Below are 23,777 nucleotides of genomic sequence, written 5' to 3' on the forward strand. Positions count from 1 at the left end.
TTGTGCACAAATTGTAAAGGTTTTTATATTGGTAAAACCAAAAGGCGGTTCAAAGAAAGAATTTATGAACATCTGAGGGACATTAGAATTTATAACAACACGAGCACCCTATTTAAACACATTGACAAATTTCCTGGGCATGAATTTAAATTTTTAGTATTAGAAAAAGTGGTACCAAGACCCTGGGGGGGGGGGTCCTTGGGAAGACTACCTTGAGTTCAGGGAATTGTGGTGGCAAGTGAGGTTAGATGCACTCGCTTTCCTTGGACTAAATGATAGCTTGAACTTTAGCAGTTTGTTAAAGTTGCTTTCTTACAAGACATGAAGTGGTAGTTTTTGCTTTATTTCTTATTTCTTTTCCCTGTAACCTTGATATATTATATTACTTTTGTTTCCCTTCGAGTTGTTGTCTATGATTAATTGTATTATAAATTATAGTTAATATAAATTTGTTTTGCTAACAGTTTCTTTATATTTCTACATTTTTATATGTTTTTATGCACTTGGCACTTTAACTTTTTAATTGTATCATGTGATTATTTTTCAGCAGTATAAATGGCTGTATGTAGTTTTTACTGTGTTCTGATGAAGTCAGCTGACTAGACTGACGAAAGCGCTTAACTTTGTGGTTCTCAAATAAAGAATTTGTTCGTGTCAGAGAAGTTGTCCGAAGATTTTGGTTTTTTTTGCATTGTGACTTTGCCAGGTTCCTGGTTTTGGTGTTGTAGCAGCCAGTAGTGGTTTGGCCATTCTGTAGGGAGAGAGGCTGTCCATCCTATGGCAGTGCCAGCACCACTTGGAGAGTGGGGGTATGGCATACAGTGCGTGAATTGAGGGTGCACTTGAGCTTCACCTTCCATACACAAGAATGTGCAAATTCTTGGGGGAACACACAAAATGGCCTCACATCTGTGAACGTGCAGGTCAGTTGCCAGGGATTGAGTTACGGCCAAAGCAGAAAATGTCATAGACCTAGCTGTTGTCTGCATGATGATTCTTCTGTGACCTGCTGTTACTGTGGGAGCAGGCTTGGATGGTTACAGGGAAGAGGGTGGAAACAGACTAAAAAAATTATGGATGTCACACACAGCTCTAGGATTCCTTTCCATTTATTGAATAATTATCTTTATGAGCTGTGTTTTCTGTTTCGACCTTAAACAGAGTGGTAGAGCACCACCACTGTCTTTGTATACCAGACATTGCTGTCCACAAGGTGCAATGCAAGGTTCTTGGCTCCCCCAAGTTTAGTAGGAGAGATCCAAGACTGTATGTTCAGCATACCTTAATGTGAGGAAACAGCAAAGTGGCTTCCTAATGACTGCAGCTGGGTTCTCTAGACTACATTTATTTTATGGTATGGCATGTTGACCATATGCACAACTAACTGATTACATGACATGAGTATGTTTCTGTAAAAGTAATGGACAGTAAAGGGTATTCACTGTATACCGGACTTGTATGATGCCTTCTACAAGAAGTTCATAGGTTCATAGTTTGGTACTAGGCTATAGGCCAGCCTAGCCGTAACAATTCCCTGGCAATTTTTTCCCACACTATTTACTTCCCTAGACCCCTGTCTAGCAGGGCGACTGACATGATCCCCGGGGTGAATTTCCTATCTCCCATCCAATCATAAAGGTTCCTTTTGAAGAGGGCCAAAGAGGTGCTCTGCTTGACATGTATGGGCAGTCTGTTCCACAGTCTGGGGAGTCTCTGGGTCAGGGACCTTTCCCTCCAGCATGTTTTGTTCATTGTGATGACAAGGTTTAGATCCCTGGAGCATGTGGCTCTGAGGGATTGGGATTTCTTTAAGTGGAGCATGTCGAACAGCTAAGGGTTTGACATGCCCTTTTATGTTACGCAGAGATCGCCTCTGAGTAGACGATATGCCACAGAGTATAGCTTTATAGCTTATTACAAGGCAGACAGCTTTGTGGTCAGACCTGACAAGTGAGGTTGTTAACCTAGGGAAAGATCATAATTTGTCTATGTTAGTGAGAACCAGGTCAAGGATGTTGTTTCCCCTGGTGGATACTGTTAATACAAATACCCTGGAACAACCGTCCAAAGTCCAAAAATGTATGGACTTCCATACTTGTGGTGATGCATGTTTCCCTGGATAGCTGAAGTTGCCCAGAAACATGGTATTTGGATTAATGCTAAGTTACTGTAATTTGCTTAGGTAGGCGCTGTGATGTTCCTGGGTCGCAGAAGGCATTATGTAGCTTGCCATAATATGGTAAGGGACTTTGCTGATAAGTTGGACTTGAAGGATCTATTGGGCATTATGCTGCCTTATCAGCTTTGATGTGAGCCTTTTCTGGATGAGGATTAAAATAACCTCCAGCTTTCATTCCTTCATGAATAGCGGCTGGTCTAAAAAGTATGGAAGGCATTGAAGCCCTGCACTGTCACAGTACTCTCTGCAGATATGAGCCTTGTCTCAGTCGCTACATATACACCTATGTCCTTTAGGTTGAGGGGGTCTTGCAGAGAGTGGTGGTTCTGTTAGGCTCCAGAAACTGATCAATACCACCTTTAAAATTTTCCTTAGTTTGATCTGGTGTGAACTGACTAAAAAGGCCACAAATGGGTGGATAATGTTTTAAACAGTATACAAAAGCCTACAGGGATAGGTGTGCACCATCCCTGGTGTAGCAGCAATGTCTGTTGAACATTTCCTCCCAGGCTGACAGATACTGTACTCCCCTTGAATTAAGCCAGTTTTAAGTCAATTATCTTTTGCTTGCAAAAAGGAGAAGGAAGAATGCTGAATCAGTGCTAGACTCGTACCTGCCAGGGTCACACAAATGAAGAGCTCCATCATGTTCACAGGTGTGTACTAGGCTAATGGCCCTAGGGACTTTACAAGCCTGGCCATAGGATTACCCTGGCATCATACCACCCGACCTTAGTTCCCAGTGCCTCTGTCGTGTAGAGCCAGTGGAGTTATCCCCAGAGTGAATTTTCTATTTCCCATCCACTCAGGATTTCTCTTGAAGAGGGTCAGCAAGGTGCTCTGCTTGACATGTATGGGAAGTCTGTTTCACAGCATTGGCAGTCTCTGGGTTATGAACCTGTCCTTCCAGTATGTTCTGTTGATTGTGGTAATGATGTTGAGGTCTCTGGAGCATGTGGTGCGGAGGGTTTTGGAATTCTTTATATGTAGCATTTCTATCAGAGCTGGCTCTCTCCTCATACAGTCCAAGGCGGTGCATCTCAAGTGGTTAACACCCACATGCACTATGACAGAGTCATAATGGTACTTAGCTGTTTAAGGACTTAAGTGCTTTTTGTGATCTGGGATATCTTGACCCCAGACAAGCAAGTGACATATTTTTATTACTCTGCCTGGTGAGTATTGCATCTACACATTCTCATTATGGAGTCATCTATGATTAGAATATTAGGTTGTGTGGATGCTAGCCTTTAGGGCATATTATCTGAGGCAGTGTAAATGAAAGTTATAAATTTACCATAATGATAAATCCATGTTCTTCGTCTCTGGTTCATCCTGTGGGACTTTGGCTCTGACCGATGATTCTAAAGCCTTTAGCTCATCCTGGCTCCACCTCCCTTACATGCAACTCCCCATTCCTCCATCAGCTCCCCAGATTGAGTTTGCCCCATGAGAAAAAAATCTAATGATAATATCTGCAACTGTTAACCCACTTCCTCCACAGATACAAGGAGATTGCCTCTGAGTAGACGATATGCGACAAAGTATAGGTGGAGTTTTTTTAGATGGTCAACATAGGGCATCTGCTTTAGGCCTGTGATTCTTTAAGTGTGGTATTTCTGCAGCCTTTCCAGTTGCTAACTTCTGGGTAAAAAGACTTTTGGTTTCAGAAGTTTGATTTCTGGCAATTCCTGCAGTTTTGATATTCATTAATTCACTGGTTGGTATGCATATGTAGTTGGCTGCCATTTTGTGGGAAGTGCCTTTCACAGAATAGCAGTATCTTAGCCCATTTTGCTGTGTTTGCCAAAGCTGCTATGAAAAAGGGGATGGCTTGGGAATTGTGCATCCTTCCTTGTTTGGCAGTTCATCCCTTCTCATTCCTCATAGGAGGGGAAATGGAACTTTGTAAGTCATAAGTCCCTTAAAAGGGAAGATAGTGTGAGACCTGTCACCCATATATTTCATGTGTGTAATGCTCTTGCACAACTCCAGTACAAAGGAATACAAAACAATTGATTTAAGAGGCTATTGTTAGAAATGTAGGGCACAGGGAATGCCACATATGCAATGTCTTTTTTGATTACCTGAAAAAAAATTGTAGAGGATTTGCAAATGTCCTCTTACTTGTGTTAAATTCTCTTTCAGGATCCTCAAGCTTTTTCTTTTTGACATCACTTCCATATGGCAGGAAGACCTGAGCATTGTGTCATGTATGTGTTTCACTTAACATTTGCAAGTTGTGGCTCTGAAAACATTGGTAAATGGTGTTGATAAAACATCTACGGCTTGCAAATGTTGGAATTAGTTAAAACAATAAGTTGATTTCTGACTCAAGAACAAACTGCAGATTTCTAAGAAGTTGTTGCTTCATCTTTGTGTTGCAAACTTGGCAGCTTTAAGTAATTCAGTATCAATCTGTATAGATTTGTTGAATGCTATTAGATGTTTTAAACTACTGATGATTGTCCAGATGTTCTTCGTGTTTTACTGTTGCAGTCATCACCTGTGGATTATTCCTGCTGTTGTAGCCCTCGGCCGGCCCGAATACCAGAGTCAGTGTTTTTCTGCATCAGCTGCTGTCGCTTATTGACTGACATCAGGTCGTCAGTGCTATAAAGCAAGGCAGCCAATGCCATTACATCAGTCTTTCTTGCCGTGGAGCCCGTAGCAGAAGCAGTTCGCAAGCGTGCCGGTTGGTCGCTTCCAGAGTTTGAATTACAGCTGAAAACATCTAAAGCTAAGTACCCCATTGGGGATCCTTTTTTCTTGCACTAACCGATGTCTGAAAAAGTTAACAACTGTCTCGTCTGTGGAAAGCAGATCACACACCGAGACTTCCATTCATACTGCATCACTTGTTAAGGCCATTCCACAACGTACCCCATTGCCAGTTCTGTGGCTTCTTTAATGCGAGAACCATTCGTCGCAGAGCTGTTACTGTAGATAGGTGTTTTCGTCTTCTGTCTTCGCATTCTGAAATGGTGTGTCTCAGTCAACAATCCATGCACATGCCGAAAAAAACAGAGATAAAGATAGAGACAGATCACACAAGGATAAGCCTTCCAACGACTCTACCACTAAGCCGGTCGTCAGTTCTCCAGAATTTAGTGAAGTGCTTTTGCAGCCCCTGATGCCCGATATGCTATCTATCCAGGCCTCTCTACCGAGACCCATTCAGAGTCCGGTATGCAGCAGAAATCTTCTTCTTCCAGGCCTTTGGTTGTTTCTGCCTTGGTTGGGTCTGGAGCCGCAAAGCAGGCACCGGCTTCCAAGGAGGCCTTTCGCTCTACCGAATCTAGACAAAAAAATGACGTCTTCTCATCTGACTACCATTTCTCTCAGACCGATGGATACTCTTAGGCCTAGAAGCCATGCCACTACTAGAAAATCTAGCCACCATCTTACTCCTGCTCCACCACCCCAAGCCCAAATGCTTAAAATGCCAGAGCATCTTATCTCCCTTATCAGGGGCAGTCAGGCCACAACTTCTAAAAGGAAGACCCACTTCTCCTGAAATACTGACAAAAGAGGATTCTAAGGATTCTGATTATTCAGCTTTTGAAGAGGAACAACAACCTCTGATTGCTTATGAGGATTCAGATGCAGAGGAATCCATTCCTTTTTCCTCCCCACCAGAAGACTTGTCCTTTGGAGAAAACCTTCACACCCCCAGGGAACATTTCCACTGGAAATTTCAGGATTTCCGTTAGTCTAAGAAAAGACTAAGAAAGTTTCTAGACCTGCCCCAGCACAGACCTTTGGCTACCCTCCGTATCATAGAGATGGTGGATGATGTTTTGAGTGAATCCAGCTTACCCCCGACGCACTTCCACCTGCTCCCAGTAAACCTGACTGGTATTACAGAGTACCAGATTCTCACAAATACCTGTACAGAAATACTGCTGCAGACCCAGAGGTCATTACACAGGGACCTAAAGGAGCTAAGGCTAGCTCTGCTAAGAATCCTATTCCTTCTGACAAAGATTCCAGAGCTCTGGACAGATGGGGTAAAAAAAAATATACACCTCTGCAACCTTAGATATCAGAGCACTCAACTGTCAGTTCCATATGTTAAAATATCAACAACATACTTTGGAACTGCTAAGGCAAAAAATTTCAACCTTTTCTGACTGTGCCAATTCCAAAGAGTTAGCAGATTTACTGCATTCTACATGTCAAGTGGCCAAACACTCCTTGCACTGTGGATATGACACCCTAGAAGCCTCAAGCAGGGCAGCAGTGACAAGATCTGTCATTAGGAGACATGCATGGCTGAAGGAACAACCTCTCCCTGATCATGTCATGTCAAAATTAATTGATTTGCCCTTGGATAAGGCCCACTTGTTTGGATTAATAGCAAAAGAGGTGGTTAAAAAGATGGAAGACAAAGCAAAGTCTATGCCAACAGTAAAAGACTTCTTTCAGGTACAGCCTCCTAGGTTCAGCAGGAGATTTCCCTCTAAGCACTGGTCCTTTCCTGCACCTAGCAGACAGTGGCAAAGTAAAGCCCCACAGGGACAGACCACCTAGGCCCCTATCCCAGGGTCAGCAGAGAACCCAACAGTGGACCATCTCCACCCCATAGGCAGGGAGTTCTAAGCCATCCCTCTATGGCAAAAACTCTCCATAACTTCCTCTCCTCTCTTTGCCCTCCTTTCACTCACCAGAATCTAGGAGGAAGGCTCTCCCTCTGCAAAGAAAATTGGCTTTCTGTTACAAAGGACCAATGGCTCTTAAAGATCATTTTTCAGGGATACAAATTCTCTTTCATCGAACTCCCAGTTCCAAGAGAGTACCAAGACTTGTCTCCAAATCAGTGGGCAGAGGCATTGAAACAAGTCCAAACTCTCATATCCCAAGGGCCAGTAGAGCCTAACCTCTCAGATCAAACAGGCAAAGGCTTTTATTCCAGGCTATTCCTTGTTCCCAGAAAAGAGGGCACTTAGCGCCCCATCCTGGAGCTATCCATTCTGAACACCTCCCTGGTGGACCCTAAATTCAAAATGCTAACTTTGCAGCAGCTGCTGCCTATGCTGACAAAAATTGCCTGGTTACTGACCCTAGATCTAAAAGATGCCTACCTTCACATCCCCATAAGGGAATCCTGCAGGAAATTCCTGCGCTCACAACGCTTTCAGTTTTCTGCACTACCCTTTGGTTTATCTACTGCTCCTAGGGTATTCACCAAATGCTTAGCCCCGGCCATAGCATTTTGCAGACAGAGAAATATACAGCTTTACCTTTATTGGGACGACTGCCTCATTTAGGCAGAGTGCAAAGAAAAGCTGTTCCACGACCTTCTCTGTGTCAAAACCCTCCTAACCTCCTTGGGGTTTACTATCAACAAGAGGAAATCAAAGCAAACACCCTCCAGGAAGATCAATTTCTTGGGAGCACTGCTGGACACAGCATCCCAAATGGCCTTCCTATCCCCAGAAAATCAGAGCTTCCTGTCTCTACTTTACCCAACTGGCTTCCAGAAGTCATCTCAATGCGAGGAAGTTCCTGCAAGCCTTTGGGTACATGGCATCTTGCATCCTCCTAATTCGTCTGGCCAGGCTTCACATGAGAAAACTTCAGTGGTATCTAAAGAACCTTTGGTGTCAGCACTCTCCCCCTCTAGAGACCTCTCTCCCTCTGATCCCCTGTATAAGGGCTGAGTTTCTCTGGTGGGCAGGGGCCTGTGCCAAGAACAAGGGTCTTACTTTCATCCTATGCCCAACCGGGCAGACCATCACCACTGACACCTCAGACATTGCTTGGGGCACTCACCTAGCAGACAGGTGCACCCAAGACCGTTGGGATGCCCGGCACCTTCCCTTACCCATCAACCAGAAGGAAATGATGGCAGTACAAAAAGCTCTGACATCCTTCAAACCCCATCTCAGGCCAGGGGTTCTACTTATCAAAACAGACAACCTCACAGTAATGTGGTACATCAACAAACAGGGAGGGACCCAATCTTGCCCTCTGTGCAGGTTAGCCATGAACCTCTGGATGACAGCCTCCTCCTTGGGATTACACCTAATAGCCCAATACCTAGCAGGGATCAACAACACCCTCGCAGACCACTTAAGCAGAAACTTATCGGACCCCCCACGAATGGCAGCTTCACAGAAAAATCTTTTCAAAAGTCACTCAGGAGTGGGGAAATCCAGAGGTGGATCTCTTTGCTTCACACCTCAACCACCAGCTAAAAAAATTCTGTACCAGGGAGTATCACCACCTAGCGTGGAAGGTGGATACCTTGACCTTCTCCTGGGACTCCCTCATTGTGTACGCTTTCCCTTCTCTGCCTCTTATTCCCAAGGCACTGATCAAGATAAGGGAGGAGAGACCAAAGGCCATCTTCATTGCTTCAGATTGGCCCAGACAGCATTTGTACCCCTTACTGCACAGTCTGACATTACAGCCTCCCAGGTAGCTTACCATGATCTCAGACCTCTTGACTCAGGTGTGGGGGGGGGGGGGGCTGCTGCACCTGTACTTGCAGACTCTCGAAACTGTCAGCATGGCTAATACCCTAAAAGCAAACAAGGGGCCCCTGTTAAGCAAACAGGTCCTAGATATTATCACAGAGGCCAGAAGGCCCAGCACCAGAAAGTCTTACCCAGGGAAATGGAAAAGAGTCTGTTCCTGGAGCCAGTCCAGAGGGGGCAGTTACTCACAACCTTCTATCTCTCTTATCCTGGACAACCAAGCGGAGTTGCTCAATAGTGGCCTCTCCTCTTCTATTAAAATCCACGTCTCAGCGATTTCAGCTTATTTCGATACAGATCAGCCCCTGTTCTCACATCCTTTGATTTAAACAATTCCTCAGAGGGGCTTCTAATATCAGACCTCCCAAAAGCCCACCCATGCCAACCTGGGACCTAAGTAATGTTTTGGAAAAACTAAACTTACCACCCTTCGAACCTGCCGCTTCAGCCGAAATGAGATACCTGCCCTGGAAGACTGCTTTCCTACTAGCCATCACCTCAGCTAGAAGGATGTCAGAACTTCAGGCACTCATGGCCATTGAGCCCTTCATCATTTTCCATGTAGACAGGGGTCTCCATGAGGACTGATCCCTCCTTTATGCCCAAGGTGGTATCTAATTTGACCCTTAACCAGGCCATACATCTCCTCCACTTCCACAGCATTCCTCAGAGGAGTTCCCACCAGGGACATCTTGGAAGCTGCAACCTGGACTTCTGTCCATACCTTTACAAAGCATTACCACCTACCTCTTTTTTCTAAGGCTAGGGCAGAGTTTGCCTCTGCAGTTCTTCAGGGCATGCTGACTCAGCCCTAGGTCTGTTACTAATCTTGCCGTCCATCTCCTCAGCTTTGGGAATCCACCCACAGGTGATGACTGCAACAGTGAAACATGAACATAGTACAGTTATGTACACTTATCATAAATGCAGATGTTCGAGTGTATTCATAGGTTCATAGATTAGTACTAAGCTAACTGCCCTTGTGAGCCATTTTAAGCTTAGCCAGTTATCCCTTGTGAGAGTCAAACCCTACACATTGTGTTTGTAAGGCAAACACCTTAACCATTAGGCCACCTTCCCAACCCACTGTTGCAGTCCTGGTTTCCCTCCATCCTTCCCACTTATAGCTTCTTTCCCTATGGAGACATAAGCTTCTTATGGTGGCTTTTAGCCACCAGGACCACTTTACCATATTTCCTTGGGCTTCTGACTGGTTAGGGCAAGAAAAACTGATGTAATGGCGTTAGCTGCCTTGCTTTATAGCACTGCGACCTGACGTCAGTCAACAAACAGTTGCTGATGCAGAAAAACATTAACTCTGGTATTCAGGCCAGCCGAAGGTTACCAGAGCAGGGATAACCCACAGGTGATGACTACAGCAATGAATACACTCAAACATCTACATTTATGGTAAGTGTAGACAACTATACTTTGCTTTCCAGTTCTGTGGAATTAAGTGGACTGCTTTTGTTTTTTTAATAAGTGATTGGATGTTGATAGGTGAAAGACTCTTCTGATTGTGTATTGGTTAAAAAAAAAGGCAGAAACCATTGTGAAGCAGAAATGGAACACGGAGCATATTATTGTAAGTCTGTATAATACAAAAAAAAAAAAAAAACTCGAGCCAGTTTGGTGCATCTGGTGTTCCCTCAAAATCAAAATAGACAGAATTGTGTATGGTCATTGTGATAATTGTTTTGATTGTACTTTGATTGCATGAAGGAATTGAGATTCAGCTTTGTGTTCATTTTTTACTGACTTAAAACAGGCATGATAATATATTTGCTTGATGTTTGACTGAAATAAATAAAAAGGCATGGTGTACCCAGATATTCGCCCCCATTTGCATCCTGCAAGGAAAGTGCACCGTTTTCAAATACCAAGACTTAAAAAAATGCTGCTGTAAGAATATTACTGTAATTATAAAAAAAGATTCAGTATCTGTCATGTTGCTAAATCAGTAATTAAAAATAAGTGTGCATTATAATAAAATGAATTGCTAATTTGTAGAAGAACATAGTCTTTTCCGTGAAGCTTCCTGTTGTGGAAGGCTCATGATCTGAGCAATATGCTCCCTTCTTTGTCTTACTGTAGTATTTAGTTGCATATTGTTTGTGTGATTTATTTTTGTCATAGAAGTTGATTTAAGTTCTCTTTGAATTCTGTGGTTACTGATTTTGGTTATTCTTTTCTTTCACAATATTTTGTTTGAAGTTGAGTATGGACTCCTTAAATGAGTATGCAATTAATGATTTGCTAGTCCACAAATATCTTGTACAATGTAATAAATGCTATGCATATTTAAAGATAACAGATAACACCTAGTGATCTGTGTTCCTCGGTTCAAAAGTCAGATGATTTGTTTACCATTGTTAGAAGTAAATCTAGACTTGATGGATGATGATTGCACTTGTGCAGTTGGCATGGCTTGGAACTGTTTCATATATTAATGACTGGACTGATGAAGTAAATAACGTTAGACATAGAACAAATAGAGCACATTTAGGAAATGTCTCTATTGTCTGCAAAGATTTAACCCTTATATAACAAGACTATACCTCTGACAACTTTGGAATTCTGGATGCAAGTATTCAGCAATATGAGGATCCTGTTTGCTTAGAAAGAAACAAAAAAAGGAAGGAAGAAGTTCACAAATGAAAATGAAACATTGTAAAGTAAATGGAATACGTACTAAAAAGGACACTGCTTTGTTATGTAATACACAGGTTAAAGGGAATGGTAATATTTTTTCTGTCAGAAGACCTTCAGTACTGAAAAAGGCATAATTTCTCCAAAAGAGAATGTAGACACCAGCAAAGCTAGAACTTCCACTGAGTGACCTCCCAAACCTCTTGTATCAGAGGCACATGGGATATATGCAAATGATCCTTATGAACATCAGGTGTTTCAACTAATTGGTGATTCTGAATGCCCATGACTTGTTTCATCATTTTAATGGACAATTTCAGGCCAATAAAGCCAAACCCCAATAGCTGTGGATATGCATATTTCGGCCTTATGACCTCATCAGCACAGCACAAGCAGAGTGTTTGACTAAGCATTGGAAACACAGGGCTATTATACCCAGCTGATGTCAATTATCATTAGGGGCACTGCAAAAATATCCCAAACAAAACACTAAAACAATGAGTGAGAAGGTCACTGAAAAACAAGTCAGTAAAATGAAAATGAAAACTCCAGCAAAGCTGGAACTTCCATTTGCATTTATCCCATGTGCCTCTGTTACAAGAGGTTTGGGAGGTCACTCAGTGGAAGTTCTAGCTTTGCTGGAGTTTTCATTTGGTTTTTCAGTAACCTTCTCACTCATTCTTTTAGTTTGTTTGGGATATTTTTGCAGTGACCCTAATGATAATGGACATCAGCTGGGTATAACAGCCCTGTGTTTCTAATGCTTAGTCAAACACTCTGCTTGTGCTGTGCTGATGAGATCATAACAAGGCCAAAATATGCATATCCACAGCTAGTGAGATTTGGCTTTATTGGCCTGAACTTTTCCATTAAAATGATGAAACAAATCATGGGCATTCAGAATCGCCAGTTAGCTGAAACACCTGATGTTCATAAGGATCATTTGCATATATCCCATGTGCCTCTGATACAAGAGGTTTGGGAGGTCACTCAGTGGAAGATCTAGCTTTGCTGGAGTTTTCATTTTATTTTTACGGATATTTTTTTCACTCATTGTTTTAGTTAAAAGACAATGAAAAAGAGGCAAGGGGCAGGTGAAAAGGAAGAAATCAAAACTGAACGGGGAAGGATTGAAGAACATTACTGTATAAAAAAAAAAAAAAGAGAGAGAAAGACCGATGTTGACTACATGGCTCAAGCTATGGATTTACAATGCCAGCTGGATGAGAATTTAATATACAATGAAAACAGTTGCGAGAGCAGATATTACTGTATTAGAAGCTGAAGATTCTTCAGACCTGATCAGCAAAGATATTCTTGTAATTGGAGATTCAATTATTAGAGGAACTTCTACTTTTGTTTGCAGAGAAAATAATGAACACTGAATAGTGTTATGCTTGCTAGGAGCAAAAATAGAAGATATGAGACAAGCCTTGGAATTCCTTAATATAAGGAAGTAAGGATCCATTTTTGTTCATGTTGGTACAAATGTTGCCATCCACAAGGATTTTCTGACTGTTAGTAGGGAACTGACAACCTTCTTAGGATAGTATAGCTTGTACTGGTGTTATGATGTATTTTTCACAAATCACCTATAGAAAGGATAGTCCGGTCACTGTGAATGAAAAGATTTTTGGGAAAATACCTACATAGTAAAAAATGTTCTGTTTTACAAAATGGAAATGTATAGAGCATTCAAGCCTAGTTTTTGGCACACGTGTGCAGACAGGATGGCGTGCATGTGTCTTGATCACGTAAAATAATTTTTGCAGCAGATGTTTTGCAATATTTGACAAACACTAGGAAGGATTTTTGGCAGGTCGAAAATTTAACAATTCACAGATGGCAACATTTGATACTCTGATGGTTAATGCTAGTAACATATTGGAAAATTTGCTACATTCCCACAAGATTGATATTGTATGTGAAACATGGTTAAAGAACAATGACTGGAAACTAGTTCTGTCAGGGTATAATTGTTTTTACTGTAACAAACATTCTAACAAACATTCAGGTGGAGGTGTTGCTATGATGGGGATTCAATATAGTTATGAGACCTGTGATTATTACATGTTCAGTGATATCACCAATACTATAGACTGTTTAACTGTGACAATAAAGACAACCGTAGAACATATAACAATTGTTAGTGTGTGTAGACCTCCAAAGTCAAGTGCAGATGACCTCGAGGAATTCATGCATTTCTTACATGAAACACAGAAGGGAAGAATAATAGCTGGGGACTTAAATTTACCAGAAACAGGCTGGAATAATATTGAGTCAACAGCGTTGGTAAGAAAATTATTCACAACATAATTTCAAGAACAACAGTTGCTTCAGATTGTGAAAAAAAACTACCGGGAGACAGAACATACTAGAAATTGTTTCTGTTAATAAAGGAATTACTTTTACTTCAAGTCAAACTTCACCACCGTTGATGTGCAGTGATCATGGGGTTAGAAAGGTTAATTTGTTGCTAGATAATTCTGCCAAACTGAAATCTAAACCAGTGCACAGAAGGTTAATTACAGATTATATGGAAGCAAAACAGTCACTATGTAAAACTGACTAGAGTGAGGTGCTCAGTGGAAAAACTGCCGATGGAATGTTGAAAGTTTTGAAAGAGAAACTGAATGCAAAAAAAAAAAAAAAATGTTTAACATCAGAATCTAGGCATACAACATCAGGGGGGTACATTTCCATAAGAACGAGAGATAAAAAATATAAGAAATGGAAGAGAGGTCTAACTACAACTTTTAAAACTGAAATAAACAAGCTGGAGAAACTGATTAAACATAATGTGAGACAAGATCAGGAAAAAATTGAAGAAAATTTATATAAAAGTATCGAGCATAATAGGAAACCTTTTCATAGATAAGGTGTGGATGGAGTAAAGACAAATTGATAAACTGTGTGCAGATTCTAAACTGTATTCTCAGACACAGATTATAGATATATTTACAAAATCTTATGCAAAACAGTTTGGCTCCACAAAAGGGGGTAATAAGTTGTCCTAGTGACACTCTGGTAACCCCAGATACTGGAAATTGAAAAAGAACTGCACAAACTGGATCCAAACAAAGCAATGGGAGGAGACAGAATTAGTAACAATGACCGGAAAACACTTCAATTACTTACATTATATCTGTTATTCACTAGACCATATAAATATGGGGAGATTCCTCAAGACTGGAGACGTGCTTATTAAACCTGTCTGTAAGGGAAAGGGAAGTAGGACAAACCTAGAATCATATAGACCCTTAAGTCTACTTTCATGTTGTGGAAAAATAATGGAGAAAGGTAGTAATGGATTAGTTATTGTCGGACCTGGATACCATATATCAGCATGCATATGTTGAAAATAGATCTATCACCACCTGTAACATGATGTTCTATAACAGTAAAATAGCTATGAATGAAAAATTGTGCTGTGATGTAATTTATATAGCTTTAACTTTGGCATTTCATAGGGCCATACACAAAACACTGATCAATAAATTAGTACAAGCAGGTATTGATGTACTCTTGATAAGATGGGTAGCTGCATGGCTTACAAGTAGGACATGGCAAGTACAGCAACTGGACAGGTGAAATCCTTGGTTACAGTTGGGGTGTCCCACAGGTCTCTGTCCTAGGCCCTTACTTGTTTAGATTGCATCTTTCATACCTAACTTTTTCATCTGAGGTGTTCTACAGTCTATGTCCAGATGACCTGAAATTGAGTAAACTAATTACATATGTTACAGATAGGGTATTTCTGCAAAATAGCTTGACTAAGTTGACCATTTGGGCACAGGAGAATAATATGTTGTTAAATACATCAAAAAGTAAGCATATGAGATTTGGGAGGCATAAATTGAAAGGTGAATGTTTAATACAACACACAGTGATTGAAACTGTAGACTCATTTAAGGACAATGGGTATATGTGTAGATCCAGCTACGAGTTTTTCTAATCCAACAATTGGTTAATGATAGTTACAGAACTTTAGGATGTATAAAAATATTTATAAAGTCTAGGAAATTAAAATAATGAAGTCGTTGTTGTATGGCATAGCTCCCTGATTCTTGAACTAAGCAAAACTCGGTTCATAAAGTTCAGCTCAGCATAGATTTTTGAAATCCATAGTCACAAAACAGATGAAGTAACAAATGAGATGCATATCTTAAAATGTTTAATGTTCCACAAAGAATTTCTTCAGGGGGCAGACCTCATCTGCACCCTGTGTACCCTAATTGTTCTAACTGCAGCATCTGACAACCTTAAGGAAAAGGGGATACTGGGAGTTTCTCTTTTCCCAAGGGTTCTTTTTCTCAGATCTGTTGGAATCAGATAATGTGAGCATGTTACTTAATCCATCCTCAAAAATATTGTTACTAGTAGACATTTATGATTTACATTTTGTTCATTCTATTGTTCTTGTTTGGCATGCTGTATATGTTATGCTACTTTATGACTTGCAATATAAAAGGTTTGCAAATATTGGCTTGTTGATGGACAATCTCTCTCTCTTTCTTTCTGCCTCTATTGTCTGCTTACCATCAGAAGTCTCCCTTGTTAAGCTTAGCCCATGTGTTCCTTTGTAAGGTGGACTTGCTCAGTACCATACAGAGGTTACTTGTGCATTCACCATCCTGGCAACCGAGGGTGAATTTTTTATGGCACTAACCCAATGCCTGGTGGCGAAATGGGCACCTGTCTCACGGCAGTTACCTCCTATGCTCTCTCAATCCTTCATATGCTTTCTTCATCACATGTGGCACTAAGTGCTTTTGCCTCTGACTTGGGAAACCACTGCCCATATCCTCCCTCCATTGCCTTTCCTGTTTTAGGTAACTTTCTGATTGATTTTACATTTCGTGTTAAGTGTGTGTTTTCTTACCATTCCTGAAAGCAGTGGCCCATGTAAGGGACTAAGAGTATTTGCTGCTTTGGTTTATGTTGTGCATAAAAGATCCTACAGTAGTAATAGTAAGAAACTGCAAAGTAGAGTATACCCTGTAAGCAGATATAGATTCATTATGCTATTCATTTGTTCTTAGCGTCATTACATCCATTCTTTCTCAGCATGCTGTGAATGTTGTGTTCCTTTTACATCTGCTACTTAGTTTGTCTGCAAGGGTTCATCTCAAGACCAGCAAGTGTAATGTCTCCCATATAGGTGTGATCTAAAACTTATGGATAGCAGTGCCGATTGTTAGGCTGTCCAGCCTTTTTTTTTCTTTCCTAACAGTTGGATACTCACGTCAGAGCTTCTAAGCATACTTCTCAACTGCTATGGTTTAGGTATAAAGCTATGATTTTTGATCTCCAAGTTTGCTTTGCTGCTTAGAAATGTCCCGAATTTTGTCTGACTTTCCTCATAAAGACAGGCCTGTTTAAAGGTATATTCGTTATTGAATAACTTAATTAAATTAATATAAAGATTACCTATCACTATGTATATGGAGTCTAGAGGCTAAGGAACTTATTAATGAAGAAATAAGAAAGTACTCCATTGTTGGGCCCTTTGTTATGATTTTTAATGGCCTCTGCTATGATTTTTAATGTTCGGTGGTTGAGAGGTAGTTCCTGTTCATAGATATGCAGAATTGCATTTTCTTATGTGTCACTTGGATAAGAAAACATTTTTTTTTTCTGTATGGGGGTATATGTAAACAACAGAATGAACAACATTTATTAACTATTTCACCTTTAGCATTTTCTGATGTTTTAGAACTTGAGGAGCTACTGTGCAAGTTTTCTTTGTATAAAAGTTTAAGCTGTGATGGAAGTCAATTACAAAATGTTACAAGTTTTTGGGAGGTTTTTTTTGTTAATGTATGTACTATTCACTCTTAAACTTAATGTTTGTTTTTTGACAGACCAACAGCACAAATGATCCTTGGTCAGCACTGAATGCGGCTTCATCTGGAAATCGGGGTACCTCTCCATCCGTTGATGCCTGGGGAGGCAAGCAGGAGAATGCTTTTGGACAAAAAAGCAATGCCTCAGACAACTGGGATATGGGAGGTTACGGCCACCCTCAAGCCTATCAAGGTCCAGGTTAGTAATACAGTTCTAACACCTTATTTAGAGTGAGTATTTGAGTGGGGATCATGTCAAGGTACTGAATAATCAAGACCCTTTTCTGAGAAGGTCACTCAGATTTCACTGTGCTTGGCAACTTTTAAGGCTTAATGCTCCAGAAACCCCAAAAATGTAATTATTTCTGTCACTCTTCTGAAACTGAGCAATTAAAAGGAAACCTTATTGAGCTACTAAAGTGACCAATGCCCTTCTAAATCTGGTTATTTAACCAGACCCATCCATACTTAAGCAAATAAACAAGGACCTTCTAAAACAAGTTGTTCAGGGCACTTAAACTTCTTCTTCTTTTGGCTTTTCCCGGTTAGGGGTCGCCACAGCGGAACTCCAGTCCGCTAATGATTGGCAGTAGATTTTTACGGTGCTGAGGTACCAGCCCAATGCCCAACCTTCAACGAAGTCACACCCATTCATGCATGTCTTTCGAACACCACTCAACAACGGGAAAGTCATGCAGACCCCACACAGAAGACGCTCCAGCTGAGAATCAAACAGGAGAACCTCTTGCTGTGAGGCGACAATGCTACCGCTGCACCACCGCTGCTTGTTCTGGACAATTGAACAAATCATTGCACTGTTAGAATACTACATTTTAGTGCTACATTTTAGTATTTTGTTTGTGTCCTGAACAAAATGCTAAAATGTAGTATTCTAACAGTGCACTGATTTAAGCAGACATTTTCATGGTGGGGAACCCATGTTAGATGTATACAGAAAGATTTATTAATGTATAGCTGTACTGTTTGGAGCAAACCAGATATTTTTAGTGTACATGTCAGGAAAGGGAACCAGACACCTGCATCTTTTGTTTTGCTTTGTTTAGCTACTTACCTCTTCAGCAATTAGTGAGCACATAAGTATGTCCCATTAGATATAGCCCATTTCCAGAGGAGGCTCTGGAAGAAAAATTCCTCGTATGCTTTAGTAAGTGGCATAACAAATGACATGAAAGTTGATTAGTTCTGAAAAAAATGGGATCATCTTTGATGGCTCCTTGGATTGTATATTGTTTCTCCACTAAGTGGTGTTTGGCATTTTTGTCAGCAAAATCCTATGTTCAGACATGTCTGCTCATCCAGCCAATGCATACTATAATGGAAGCTGGTAATGGCATAAGCTCATTTATTCCCAGAACCTTTCATCTGTTTTTGATACTTGCACATTTCAGACATCGATCCTTGGTGTCACTGATAAAATCCAGAATTTGCATGCCTGATTGTTTAATACTTTTAAGTTTTATACATTTAGAACTACAATAGGCGAAGAGGGGCTTTTCGAGATTAGGACTAGCAAGCTGGAACCTCTTGCTGTCATAAGTTCATAGACAAGTACTTGGTTTGCTGCCTTTGTCAGCCATTTTAAGCCCAGCCAGTTTCCCTTGATAAGAATCAAACTTTGTATATTGTGTATGTCAGGCAAGCACCTTAACCATTATGCCAATCCCCATCTTGGGTGGTCAAAAATCAAGATTCCATCAAAACCTTTAAAAAAGCCATTAAAAAACATCTGCACTCTGAATCCATTTGCAAATGTGCCAAGACAATGGGTAATATTGCTAAATTAAGTACCCATGCAGATATCGTAATTGTTTTACTGCTTGAACTTCTTACCTTGATATTGTATGTCTTACCTCATCCTGCAAAAGTATTTATACATATGTAGATACATTTACAGATGCTTTGTTGGAAATACTGCATATCCGCAAGTCAAATGGCACACTGGTTACTCGCTGTAAGGACCTGAACCTGGTATGTGATATCAATAGAACCTGCTTGAGAGGCAGACTTGTCTCCCAGAGGTTACCACACCTTTGAAATAGACTCCCACTTCACATCAAACAAAGCACCTCATTGGCCCTCTTCAAACACAGTCTGGATGTTTGGATAGGTAACCGTAAATTTTCCCTGGGGGGCTCAACCTGTGTCTGTCTTGGACAGGGGCAATAGGTACTAATCATGGTAACAAGGGTAAATGTGGCTAGGCTTGTAAGGGCTATTAGTCTGGTTGCTTCTTATGATACTATGTTTTATTGTAATGACTATATGTAATTTATTGTACTAAGTGTATTTAACTGTTTATTTTTATTTACCTGTGTACCCTGTCTTCATGCATCATATCATTTGTTTTATGGTTTGTACCTGTTGTGGGTACCCTAGTTGTGACCGAAAAGGGATATTGGGACAGTTCATCCACCTGGTAATCAAATGGAGATTAAATCTATCCATTCATGCTCACATGACAATCATAATTGCATCCAAGACCTAAACCAACATTCCCTGCACTGTCTTGGGGAAGAGCACAAAACTGTCCCAAGTAACAAAGATTCACTCTGGCTACTCAAACATTAGGTAAAGTTGATAGCCTACTATTCAAAGTAGAAGCATTTGAGAGTTCTTTGCTTGGGGACTGACTGGGAAGGTTCTTACAAGCCCAGGTTTATGTTGGAACTTTTCCTCAAAGACAAGCATTTAAAGGCCATGTCTGAGAGTGTCCATTGAGGTAAGTGTGTCGGAAATGCCATACTTTTATTAGAATGCAAAAATATGATAAGTGCTTTCGCCTCTTTTCCAATAATTCAAGACTTCATCAGATAAATTAAAACCTTGACACCATTCTTAAATAACGGAGGTCACATGATGCTATTTACATACTAATTAAACTCACAATGCATTTTTAAAGAAACATTCAGTAATATGAAAATATACAAAATGCACCAGAAAACATATATTTAAACCAACCTTTTACCTAATAAAAATTCATCTGACTAGAGCTTTTAATTTTAATAAACCGCCAATGGATGCTATCTCATTTAAGCCTGGCATGCTACTGCAGTCAGATATAAAATCCAAAATAATTTACGTTTCTGTAAGAGTAAAGCCCAAGGCCCACCCCTTAGATTTTGGTCCAGCTTTTCAATAATAGAAAACTTGAATTCATGATTTGGGAACTCAGTAATATGTTTAGATAGAGCATTGGTCATTTTTTTTCTTTTGGATCTCATATAAATGCTCATACATCCTTTCCCTTAGTTTTCTTTCACTTTTCCCGATGTAATATGCAGGACGTGCTTGACAAAGAGCTCCTTGTGTAACTCAAGTGGTATTACAATTATACCTGCCTCTCATCTTAAACTGTTTCCTGTTAATTTCCATTATGTGTCCCACAAGTATATGCTTACAAAAGGGACAAAACCCACATTTATTCATAGAATCACTAAAATATTTTAGTTATTAACAGACTCCAGTAAAAAATTTAAAATTGGGACCTCTCTTGTAAGTAATGATCGGTTTATCACTGAGTTTAAATTTAATGGAACAATCTTCTTTAATAATGTTCCAATTCTTGATAATGAATTATTTCATTAAATTACTATCTAAGGTGAACGTAGTAATCCAGGACAGCTTAAAATTTGTCCTATCCATTTTGTCTTTATCAGACAAGCCTTGATAGTTGTATATTACTCTGTTGACAGGTCATCATCTGAAGTAGAGCAGGGTTTTAGTTTTAGTAGGGTGTGGTCGCCAATTTGAAGGTGAAAATGGATGAGTTATGTGGCTATTCTTCAGGGCTGGAATAAGATGTTGGGGAGTCTTCTCAATTAAGTAGTATAACTTTTATTTTTTTAGATAATTATTAAATTACCACTTGAGGTATAGGCACACACATGTTAACAGAAAAGAAAAAAACACATTAACATGTTTCATATTCATGCGTGATATATTACACATGCTCTCTCTTATTTTTAACATTTTTTCATTCCAGCATTACAGAAATTTCTCAACTCTTGAATTCTCTTAAACCTTGCTCCTCCTCATGAATATGACTCTGCATGTATTGTTCACAGAAACTCCGTTTATTTTTATGTAACTTATTTCTTCCTTTTCTAAGGAGCTCACCTCTAGTTCTTTTATCTCTCTCACAATATTCACCACTTCAGTTACTACAGCTAGTGTAGATTTTAACTTCCATTTTGCTTTTTTGATGGACAATAGCATTAAACTTAGTAAGGACAGATCCTGTATCCCAGCTCAAAAGACACACTTGATTAGGGACAGCTATTTGCTCCCTAACATTTCTGACAGAGTACTCTAGGAAATTTGTAAAATCTGCCAACTTGTTACACTCCCAAAAACTTGTTCCAGTTACCTACCTCCCCCTTCCATCACGCCACCAGCATTTGCTGCCTACCTAGGGAAAATTTCTCTGAAATTCACTGTAAAAAAAATAAATAAATTAAAAAAAAAAAAAAAAAACCTTTGCAGACCCTTCCGAGCAAAAATCCTAAACTTTCTGGACTTTATCACATACTTTGGAGCCATACAGATGTTCTCCCATTGTCCCACTAAAAATAAAAGTTCCCCCCAAAAATAAGGCAACTACAAATAACAGAAACAGTTCATGAGAGCATAATAGAAACAGCAGAACATAGTGTATAAATACTGCATTCTTAAAAAAAAGTTTGGAAATTGCCTTTCCAGTCTCTTCCCAATGTTTTCTAACCTCTTCTGATTCTTGTATTTATGATGCAATGTCTTATATATGCCTTACTAATTATGCCCTTTTAACAAGAGTTCTGTTCTAGATTCTGTTACAAACTCTCCCCATATCTTCTCCTCTTTACCTGTATTCTGATACCAATCCCTGGTAGAGGAGACTGTCTCTAACCTGCAGTCCAAACCTCTACCTAGCCTCGTCCCGCTCAGTTACCTCTCCCTCTCTAGATATACGTTGGTTCCTTTGCCAGGTTTCCTCCAGTAAATTCAAGTCCCCTCTTGCCTATTTTCTGTACCCAAACTTGCAGTCATCAGTCTGCCAAATACCCTTTCTCCATTCTTGTATTGACTTAGTTCTTGGAATATTTTCTGCAAATTTTTGAATGTAGTGCTGTGTATGGTGGTGGTGGTGGTTCTTGTTCTGTTTAAGGATCTGCATCCAAAATCTACAGTCTCCTTATTTCATCACCCCACCCCGTTTCATAGTCATTATCTCTTTCCATTTTGATTTATTACCTTCTGGTTGTATTATTTGTTGGTCTTGGCTGCATAGCTCTAAAGTCACCATTCAAATCAGGTAATCATAATCTTGTTCTGCGGGGATAATCAACTTCTCCCACGTCCCCTCCCAAATAAATACCTCGACTTTGTTATTGTGCACAACTCCTCTTGTTGATAAAAATTTGCTTTACCTGTATATAAAAATCAAAGTTACTGGAAACATTTTCACTGCTTATATCTTACTATCCATATTCATAGTCTAGCATTTCCAGTTGCTCAGATTTTGTATTATCTTTTAAGTCTCTTCCCACATACCTATAGCTGCGGTAATAGAATTCTTTTTCATCCATATACCTAAGTACTACATCTAATCATGTCCCCATAAATGAGTATTGCTGAACCAATTCATGCGTGTGCACATAGTCTTTGTTTTGTCTTCATTAATTTTTATCCGAAAAAGACTTACGGTCTCAAAATACCCCAAAACACAGAAATGTTCTTTTCTGCATATATCAAGTACAAAATAAATTCTACATATAAAACTAACTTTTCTTGATTACCATGCCAGTTATATCCCTGAGTTTGTGAGCCCCTCATTTCCTTTGCCATTTGATCTAAATGTAAAGCAAATAGCAAAGGGAGAAAGAGGATACCCCACCTGGTTCTCCTGTTCAAGTATAGCTTGTCAGACAGGAATCCTCTCGCCTTAATTCTTTCCTTTGACCCTTCATACAGCCTCCTAAGTAGCCCTATTAATCTAATGGGGATGCAAATGCATACATTGCCCTGCTCATAAATATCACATCTGACTCTATCAAAGTTTTTTTGCATCAAGACTCGCCACCAGTAGTGGTATTTTCTTACATTCTGCTTCCCCTGGATTGTTGTCATTCTGTTAATGATACCAAATGTTTGCCTCCCCTGCACATATCACAATTTTGACAACACTTTCACCATTCTCTTAGCTACAGTATCCGTCACTTTATAATCTTGGTTTAAAACTGAAATGATCTTTATGAAGCTGGGTTTAAAGGGTATTTTACCCTCTTTGGGTAATACAACCTGTCACTCTCCTACTCTCCGGATACAATAGATAAGTCTTTGTGGGTTCTGTTCAAGCAGCTTTATTATAGACAAACACATCACGATAGTAGTTTATTGACTTCAACTTAAGTAACTTGTATACAAACTAGCTGCTGCAATCATACATGCTCTCTCTCTGGCTGCATTCTCAAAATGGCACTGGGTATAACACGTGCCTGCTATTTATATGTGCACGTTCAGTCCCTGATATGCTTCTTAAAGATAAGGCACATACACTCTGATTTACATCCTCCCTCTTTGAGAAGTAGATCATGCAATGTTTTGAATCACATTTGGCATGCA

The 23,777-nt window shown here is 40.0% G+C and overlaps 1 protein-coding gene across 1 annotated transcript in view; it reads left to right on the forward strand.

Moving 5' to 3' along the window:
• The window catches only part of SNX9 (sorting nexin 9), a 1,114,799-nt gene that overhangs the window by 634,649 nt on the left and 456,373 nt on the right, over positions 1-23,777 (forward strand). Inside the window, exon 5 of the mRNA XM_044063919.1 lies at positions 17,175-17,355. Within this exon, the coding sequence (XP_043919854.1) occupies positions 17,175-17,355 (181 nt within the window). The remainder of the gene's footprint in view (positions 1-17,174; positions 17,356-23,777) is intronic.

This window comes from Protopterus annectens, chromosome 1.part0, assembly GCF_019279795.1.
Source record: "Protopterus annectens isolate FY-2018-M chromosome 1.part0, PAN1.0, whole genome shotgun sequence".
Taxonomy (NCBI): domain Eukaryota; kingdom Metazoa; phylum Chordata; order Ceratodontiformes; family Protopteridae; genus Protopterus; species Protopterus annectens.